The sequence below is a fragment of the Camarhynchus parvulus genome, unplaced genomic scaffold, assembly GCF_901933205.1.
Source record: "Camarhynchus parvulus unplaced genomic scaffold, STF_HiC, whole genome shotgun sequence".
Lineage (NCBI taxonomy): Eukaryota > Metazoa > Chordata > Aves > Passeriformes > Thraupidae > Camarhynchus > Camarhynchus parvulus.
In genome coordinates, this window is record NW_022147693.1 from 71,167 (window position 1) to 80,207 (window position 9,041).

Here is a 9,041-nt window from a genome sequence, read left to right on the forward strand (position 1 = left end):
TCCAGCTGCATTTTTTGGGAATTTCCAGGTGGAATTTGTGGGAATTTCCAGTTGGATTTTTGGGAATTTCCACCTGGGTTTTTGGGAATTTCCAGCTGGATTGTTGGGAATTTCTGGCTGGGATTTGGGGGAATTCCCAGTTGGAATTTTGGGAATTTCCAGCTGCATTTTTTGGGAATTTCCAGGTGGAATTTGTGGGAATTTCCAGTTGGATTTTTGGGAATTTCCAGCTGGAGTTTTGGGAATTTCCAGTTGGATTTTTGGGGAATTTCCAGCTGGGATTTTTTTAATTTCCAGGTGGAATTTCGTTGGGTTGAATTTGGGAATTTCATTGGCTGGGATTTTGTTTGGGGGGAATTCCCAGTTGGAATTTTGGGGAATTTCCAAGTGCATTTTTTTTCAGCTGATTTTTTGGATTTTGGCAATTTCCAGGTGGAATTTTGGGGAATTCCCAGTTGGAATTTTGGGAATTTCCAGCTGGAATTTTGGGGATTTCCAGCTGGAATTTTGGGGATTTCCAGCTGGATTGTTGGGAATTTCTGGCTTGGATTTGGGGGAATTCCCAGTTGGAATTTGTGGGAATTTCCAGCTGGATTTTTTGGGAATTTCCAGGTGGAATTTTGGGGAATTCCCAGTTGGAATTTTGGGAATTCCCAGTTGGATTTTGGGGAATTTCCAGCTGGGTTGTTGGGAATTTCTGGCTGGGATTTGGAATCTTGGGAATTTCCAGCTGGGATTTTGGGAATTTCCAGTTGGATTTTTGGGGGATTTCCAGCTGGGATTTTTAGGAATTTCCAGCTGGGATTTTGGGAATGTCTGGCTGGGATTTGTGGGATTTTTCCCCTTTTCCCCTCAGGATTGGGGATTTTTCCAGGTGTGCCAAGGCTGGCATTTCTCCCCCAGGATTTTCCAGGATTTCCCGTGGCTGTGGTTCCCTTTTCCCGACCTTCTCCTGCTGTTTTCCCGTCGGTTTTTCCCGGTTTTTCCCGTTTTTCCCGCTGTTTTTCCCTCCCCTCGGAGCGTTCGGTGCCGTTGTGTCCGTTGTGAACGGGAGGAAATTCCCGAAGTTTCTGTGGATTTTAAAGGACTCAGCTCATCCCCAGTTTCTCATCTTTGGAAAAGCCTCAAAAACCCCGAATTCCCCTTCTTTTTTGGGTGCTGGCGTGGGTAGAGTTGGGATTTTCCTGCCCAAAATTGGGAATTTGGGATCCAGGGATGGTCCTGGGGGAGGGAATGGGGAATTTTGGGGGAAATTTGGGGGTTTGGGATGGGGAAGTTCCTTCAGGAATGGGAAATATTTCCCTTCAGGAATGGGAGAATTTCTTCTTGAATGGGAAAATTCCTTCAGGAATGGGAAAATTCCTTCAGGAAAAGGAAAATTCTCCTCAGGAAAGGGAAATTTCCCTTTAGGAATGGGAGAAATCTTTCAGAAATGGGAAAATTCCTTCAGGAATGGGGAAATTCTTGCCAGAAATGGGAAAATTCTCCTCAGGAAAGGGAAATTTCCCTTCAGGAATGGGAGAATTCTTTCAGAAATGGGAAAATTCCTTCAGGAAAAGGAAAAATTCCTTCAGGAAAAGGAAAATTCTCCTTCAGGAATGGGAGAATTCTTTCAGAAATGGGAAAATTCCTTCAGGAAATGGGAAAAATTCCTTCAGGAAAAGGAAAATTCTCCTCAGGAAAGGGAAATTTCCCTTCAGGAATGGGAGAATTCTTTCAGAAATGGGAAAATTCCTTCAGGAAAAGGAAAAATTCTCTTCAGGAAAAGGGAAATTTCCCTTCAGGAATGGGAAAATTCTTTCAGAAATGGGAAAATTCCTTCAGGAAAAGGAAAAATTCCTTCAGGAAAAGGAAAATTCTCCTCAGGAAAGGGAAATTTCCCTTCAGGAATGGGAGAAATCTTTCAGAAATGGGAAAATTCCTTCAGGAATAGGAAAAATTCCTTCAGGAAAAGGAAAATTCTCCTCAGGAAAGGGAAATTTCCCTTCAGGAATGGGAAAATTTCTTCTGGAATGGGGAAATTCTTGCCAGAAATGGGAAAATTCTCCTCAGGAATGGGAAATTTCCTTTCAGGAATTGAGGAAATTCCACTCAGGAATGGGAAAGGAATGAAAAAAATGGAAAAATGATGGAAACGGGATGGAAAAAATGATGGGAAAAGGGGTAGACAAAGGGATTTGGGGACATTGTGAGGGGTTTTGTGGACCCTGAGGTGATTTGGGGACATTTTGAGGGAATTTGGGGACATTTTGAGGGGGTTTGGGGACATGTTGAGGGAACTTGGTGGCCCTGAGGGGATTTGCGGGTACTGTGAGGGGATTTGGGGACATTTTGAGGGGATTTAGGGTCCCTGAGTTTATTTGGGGACACTGTGAGGGAATTTGGTGACCCTGAGGTGATTTGGGGACATTTTGAGGGAATTTGTTGACCCTGAGGGGATTTGGGGATACTGTGAGGGGATTTGAGAACACTTTGAGGGGATTTGGGGTCCCTGAGGGGATTTGGGGTCCGTGAGGGGATTTGGGGACGCCGTCACTGAGGGGCTGGGGACACTCACTGTGAGGCACAGGGGACATTGTCACTGGGAGGGGCCGCTCCGGGGCCATTCGAGGCCGCTCGGGAGCCGTTTCAGGGCCTGTCCGAGCCCATTCCGGGTTCGCTTCGGGGCCGCTCCGCTCCCCGCCCCGGGGACTCCATGGCGGCCCCTCCTCTCGCTCACGGCCGGCAAGGGGCGCGCCGCGCGGCGCCGTCCAATCAGGAGCCAGAACACCCGTGATTGACAGGCCGTGCCCTCAGGGAGGAAGCGCCTCCGCCAATCAAATCAAGGGCGGGAACCAGCCTGACCAATGGAAACAGCGGGCGGGCTGCGCCGCTGAGGAGATCAACCAATCAGGAATGCTGTGGGCGGGGCCAATCAGGGGGCGGTTGGTTGTGCGCGTGCGCAGGCGGCTGAGGCGGGCAGTGAAGCGGCCGCGGCGGCGCCGGGTGGAGGTGGCGGCGATGGAGCCGGGATACGGCGGTAAGAGCCGGGCAGGGCGGCCCCGCGGTGCTGCCGCTCCGCCGGGGTGGCGGTGCCTCCTTCCCCTCGCTGCCTCAACACCGGCTCCGTTACCGGTGGGTGTCGGGGGGGCGCTCCGCCGCAGCGGGAAGCGCAGCGCCCGCCCCGCCGTGAGGCGGTGGCGCCGCTGATTGGCTGAGCGCCACGTCACTCACCGCTAGGGCGGCGCTGATTGGCTGTTAGGGGCTAAGGGGGGGGTCGTGCCCTGAGGGGGACGGGGGGGCGGAAATGGCGCCGGGCCCATTTCTGAAGACGACACAAAATGGCGGCCGCGGCCCCGCCCCCGCCGCCTGTGCCTCAGTTTCCCTCGTCCTGGCCCGTCCCAACTAACTGTGGCGGCGCCCGGGGGGCGTCTCGTGTCCCTTCCTTGGGGGTCCTGTGCCCTCCTCAGGACGTCCCGTGGCCCCTTGTGAGGGGATCCCTGTCCCCTCCTTAGGGGGATCCCCCTGGAGTCTCCGCCTTGGATCTCCCGTGGATCTCCCTCAGGATCTCCTTTGGAAATTCTCTCCTGGATTCTCCCCTAGGTGCTCTCAGGATCCCTTCAGGATTCCCCCTGAGGATTCCCTCAGGTTTCCCCCTGGATCCCCTCAGGATCTCCCCTGGAGATTCCCTGTGGATCCCCTCAGGATCTCCCCTGGAAATTCCCCTGAATCCCCTCAGGATGTCCCCTGGAGATTCCCACAGGAAATTCCCCTGGAATTTCCCCTGGTCCCCCTCAGGATTTCTCTGGAAATTCCCCTGAATCCCCTCAGGATTCCCTCTGGAAATTCCCTGTGGATTCCGCCTCAGAATTCCTCAGGATCCCCCCTGGAAATTCCCAGGATCCCCTCAGGATTCCCTCAGGATCCCCCTGGAATTTCCCCTGGATTCCTCAGCCTGGCAAAAGGGATCAGAAAAGGGCAAATCCACCTTGATTTTTTTATTTCTTAATTAATTATTTATCCCAGGCTTGGCTTCTTTCCCAGGCTCACTTTGGATTTTGGGGCTGGGATTTGGGATCAGGGCTGGAATTTTGGTTTTGGGGTTGGATTTTAGGGCTGGATTTGGGATCAGAGTTGGAATTTAGGATTTGGGCTGGATTTGGAGCTGGATTTTGGGATCAGGGTTGGATTTTGGGGCTGGATTTAGGATCAGGGTTGGAATTTAGGGCTGGATTTAGGATTCGGGATGGATTTTGGGATCAGGGCTGGATTTTGGGGCTGGATTTTGGGATCAGGGCTGGAATTTAGGATTGTGGCTGGATTTTGGGATTGAGGCTGGAAATGGGGGCTGGATTTTGGAATTTGGGGCTGAGATTTTGGGTTTTGAGGTTGGATTTTAGGGCTGGAATTTGGGATCAGGGCCGGATTTTGAGATCAGGGCTGGATTTTAGGGCTGGAATTTGGGATTGTGCCCAGGACAAGTGGGAATTTTCCCTTCCCTGCTGACAGCTGCTCCTTTTCCCCAGGCTATGGCACCTGGAGCACCGGGGCCACCGGCACCCAGGGTGAGACTTTCCCAACTTTGCCTCAACTTTTCCTTTTTTCCTCTCCTTTTCCTTTCCTCCTTTATTTCCCATTTTTCTCCCATTTTCCCCGATTTCCCCCCATTTTTCTCCCTTTTCCCTTCTCCTTTTCCCACTTCTTTTCTCCTTCTCCTTTCCCTTCTTTTCTCCCCTTTTCCCCCACTTTTTCTCCCTTTTTTCCCTTTCTCCCATTTTTCTCCATTTTCTTCCCTTTTTTCTTTCCCTTCCCCTTTTTCTCCCCTTTTCTCTCCATTTTTTCCTCTTTTTCCCTCCCTTTTTCTCCCATTTTCCCCTTTTCTGATTTTTCTTCCATTTTTCGCTTTCCCCCCATTTTTTTGGGTTTTTTTCTCCATTTTCTTTCTTTTTCTCCTTTCCTCCTCCTTTATTTCATCCCTTCCCCCCCTTTTTTTCCTTTTTTTTCCCTCTTTCCCTCCCTTTTCTCCCTCTTTTCTCCTCCTCTTTCCCTTTACCCCCTTTTTCCCCCATTTTTCCCATTTTCCCCTTTTTTCCCCCCATTTTTCACTCTCTCCATCCCCAACTCCCAAAACCTCTGCACCCCAAAACCCTTTTTCCCTTTTTTCCTTCTTTTCCTTGGAAAACCCATCAAAATTCCATCCAACCCCCCCCAGATCCCAACCCCTTCCTGTTTTATCCTCATTTTCCCAGAAACCCCAAACATTTCAGCCCAAATTTCACCATTTCCCATTAAAAATTCCCATTTTTTCCCTTTTTTTCCAGGTTCCTACGGCACCAACACGAGCAGCTGGCAAGGTGGGTGTGAGGGCTCAGATCCTTGGCAATCTGGCAATTCCCAAATTCCCCAATTCCCCAATTCTGCCTCTTTTCCTGCCTTTTTCCCTTTTTCCCCCCTTTTTTCCCCATTTTCCCTCATTTTTCTCTCATTTTCCCTCATTTTCCTCAATTTTTCCCTTGTTTTTCTCCCTTTTCCCTCCCTTTTCCCTCTCTTTTCCCAGTTTTTTCCTATTTTCCCTCATTTTCCTTCCCTTTTTCCAATTTCTTCCCCTTTTTCCCCCTTTTCCTTCCCTTTTTCCCATTTTTCCCACTTTCCCTCCATTTTTTTCACTTGTTTTTCCTCCTTCCCTTTATTCCACACTTTTTCCATGGATTCTCCTGCTGGAGAATTCTTTAATTACCCCCTTAATGATCCTCTAATTAATTAATTAACCCCTTACTCCCCAGACTATGGAGGTTATGAGTTCTACACCCCCCAAATCCCCTTGGAATCACCCCGGGATTTTTCCTGCTGGGTTCCCACCCCTGTAACTCTTCAATCCCCCCTCAATGAGCCCCTGATCATTCCATTAATTAACTAGTCCACTCCTCCCAGGCTATGTACAGCTCCAAGTTCCTACCCCCCAGACCTTGGAACCACCCCAGGATTTTTCCTGCTGGGTTCCCACCCCTGTAACTCTTCAATCCCCCCCTCAATGACCCTCTAATCAGTTAATTAATTAGTTCATTGACTAATTGCTTCTCAGCCTACAAGGGTTATGGGTTCTACACCCCCCAAATCCCCTTGGGATCCTCCCAGGGCTTGGAACCACCCCGGGATTTTTCCTGCTGGGCTCCCACCCCTGTAACTCTTCAATCCCCCTCAATGAGCCCCTAATTCATCAATTAATTAACGAATTAACCCCTTACTCCCCAGGCTACAAGGGTTATGAGTTCTACATCCCCCAAATCCCCTTGGGATCCTCCCAGGGCTTGGAACCACCCCGGGATTTTTCCTGCTGGGTTCCCACCCCTGTAACTCTTCAATCTCCCCCTCAATGAGCCCCTGATCATTCCATTAAGTAACTAATTAACGAATTCCTCCCCAGCCTACAAGGGTTATGGGTTTTACACCCCTCAGATTCCTTTGGAACCACCCCAGGATTTTTCCTGCTGGGTTCCCACCCGTGTAACTCTCCCAATCCCCCCTCAGTGAGCCCCTGATCATTCCATTAATTAACTAATTAACGAATTCCTCTCCAGGCTATGAGGGTTATGGGTTCTACACCCCCCAAATCCCCTTGGAATCCTCCCAGGGCTTGGAATCACCCCGGGGTTTTTCCTGCTGGGCTCCCACCCCTGTAACTCTCCCAATCCCCCTCAATGAGCCCCTAATCATTCATCAATTCATTAACGAATTAACCCCTTACTCCCCAGGCTACAAGGGTTATGAGTTCTACATCCCCCAAATCCCCTTGGAATCCTCCCAGGGCTTGGAACCACCCCGGGATTTTTCCTGCTGGGTTCCCACCCGTGTAACTCTCCCAATCCCCCCTCAGTGAGCCCCTGATCATTCCATTCATTAACTAATTAACGAATTCCTCCCCAGGCTACGAGGGTTACGAGTTCTACCCCGCGCAGAGCTCGGCCCCCACAGGAGCCTCCTACAGCTACGGGGGAGGGGCGGCCCCGGGGGGCTCCTGGGACCCCCCCAAGGCCGAGCTGGGGCTGGGACCCGCCGAGGGCTCGGGAGGCGCCTTTGGGGCTGGAGCCGCCTTCGCATCGGGGTCTGGAGCCGCTTTTGGATCTGGAGCCGCCTTTGGGTCGGGATCTGGAGCTGCCTTTGGATCTGGAGCCGCCTTTGGATCGGGATCTGGAGCCGCCTTTGGGTCGGGATCTGGAGCCGCTTTTGGGTCGGGATCTGGAGCCGCTTTTGGGTCGGGATCCGCCGGATCGAGCTTTGGATCGGGGTCTGGAGCTGCCTTCGGATCGGGATCCACGTTCGGATCAGGGTCAGGAACCACTTTTGGATCAGGATCTGGAGCTGCTTTCGCCTCAGGATCTGCTGGATCCACCTTTGGATCAGCCTCTGGAACCACCTTTGGATCAGGAAGCAATTTTGGGTCAGGATCCGGAACCACTTTCGGATCAGGATCAGGAAGCGGTTTTGCCTCGGGATCCACCTTTGCCTCAGGATCTGGAGCCCCCTTTGGATCAGGAGCCACTTTTGCCTCGGGATCTGCTGGATCCACCTTTGGCTCAGGGTCTGGAACCACTTTTGGATCGGGATCTGGGTTTGGATCCGGCTCCACCTTCAGCCAGGGCTCCTCAGGATCCGCCCTGGGCTCCTCTGCCTCCAACCCCGACTCCATCATCGCCAAAATCAACCAACGGCTGGACCTGCTGGCCAAGGAGGGCAGCCCGGGGGATGGCCCCTGAGCAGCACCACAGGTGGGACTCAATTAGCACTAATTACCCCTAATTAGCACTAATTATCACAATATTCCCCGGCATTTCTGCAGTTTGGCCTCAATTTTTGATATTTTGGCCCAAAATTCCGCTTTTTTCCCAGGGTTTGGAACGATTAGGAAAGGCTGAATATCAACTTTGAGGATTTTTTTTGGAAAAAAATTCCCAGGAATTTTGGGTGATTTTGGGAAAGAGAGAAGGGTTAATGTGAAATTTTGGGGTTTTTCTGGGAAAATTCTCGGGATTTTAGGGAGTTTTGGGAATGGGAGAGGGTTTTAAAAGCAGCCACAAGCAGCCTGGGGGATGGCCCCGAGCAGCACCACAGGTGGGACTCAATTAACACTAATTAGCACAATATTCCCCGGCATTTCTGCAGTTTGGCCTCAATTTTTGATATTTTGGCCCAAAATTCCGCTTTTTTCCCAGGGTTTGGAACGGTTAGGAAAGGCTGAATATCAACTTTTGGGATTTTTTTTGGAAAAAAATTCCCAGGAATTTTGGGTGATTTTGGGAAAGAGAGAAGGGTTAATGTGAAATTTTGGGGTTTTTCTGGGAAAATTCTCGGGATTTTCGGTAGTTTTGGGAATGGGAGAGGATTTTAAAAGCAGCCAAAATCAACCAGAGCCTGGAGCTGCTGGCCAAGGAGGGCAGCCCGGGGCATGGCCCCGAGCAGCACCACAGGTGGGACTCAATTAACCCTAATTAGCACTAATTAGCACAATATTCTCCATTTCCCCCATAGTTTCTGGAGTTTGGAGTCAGTTTGCTTGCAGTTTATCCAATAATTGCGGCTTTAATAATTATTTTTATTCCAGGATAAAGAAGGATCCTTTCCCCCCATTCCCAGCCCTAATCCCGATTTTATTCCCATTTTCCTGGATAAAAAGGGATCCCAGACCACTTTTCCCCCACTAATCCCATTTTTATTTCTCTCTTTTCCAGCTCCTTCCGCTTCGACTCCTTGGGCTCCTTCTCCTCACAGGATCCTTTCTGGGGGGGTTCCCTTTCTTCAACCCCCATTCCCTTTCCCATTTTTCAAACCCCCATTCCCAACCCTAATCTCGATTTTATTCCCATTTTCCAGGATAAAAAGGGATCCCAGGGGCTCATTTCCAGCCCTAATCTTGATTTTATTCCTATTTCTCCTGCCCTAACCCCGATTTATTCCCCTTCTTCCCAACCCTAATCTCGATTTTATTCCCAATTTTCAACCTCCCATTCCCAGCTCTGATCTCGATTTTATTCCCAATTTTCAACCTCCCATTCCCAGCTCTGATC

General features: G+C 50.3%; 1 protein-coding gene across 1 annotated transcript; it reads left to right on the forward strand.

Annotated features, from left to right (window-relative positions):
- Positions 1-2,761: 2,761 nt before the first annotated feature.
- On the forward strand, positions 2,762-8,747 carry LOC115915849 (fibroin heavy chain-like). Its single transcript, XM_030969565.1, has 5 exons — positions 2,762-3,019; positions 4,506-4,544; positions 5,301-5,333; positions 6,904-7,745; positions 8,706-8,747. The coding sequence occupies exons 1-4, from the start codon at positions 2,896-2,898 to the stop codon at positions 7,731-7,733; spliced, it is 1,026 nt and encodes a 341-aa protein (XP_030825425.1). The 5' UTR covers positions 2,762-2,895; the 3' UTR covers positions 7,734-7,745; positions 8,706-8,747.
- The last annotated feature ends 294 nt before the right edge of the window (positions 8,748-9,041 follow it).

What these genes read in the sequence shown, in the direction of transcription:
- LOC115915849 (XM_030969565.1), top strand. Translation starts at nt 2,896, where the DNA reads ATGCTGTGGGCGGGGCCAATCAGGGGGCGGTTGGTTGTGCGCGTGCGC. An exon ending in GATGGAGCCGGGATACGGCG is followed by an intron (nt 3,020 to 4,505) that starts GTAAGAGCCGGG and finishes CCTTTTCCCCAG; the next exon opens with GCTATGGCACCTGGAGCACC. An exon ending in CAACACGAGCAGCTGGCAAG is followed by an intron (nt 5,334 to 6,903) that starts GTGGGTGTGAGG and finishes ATTCCTCCCCAG; the next exon opens with GCTACGAGGGTTACGAGTTC.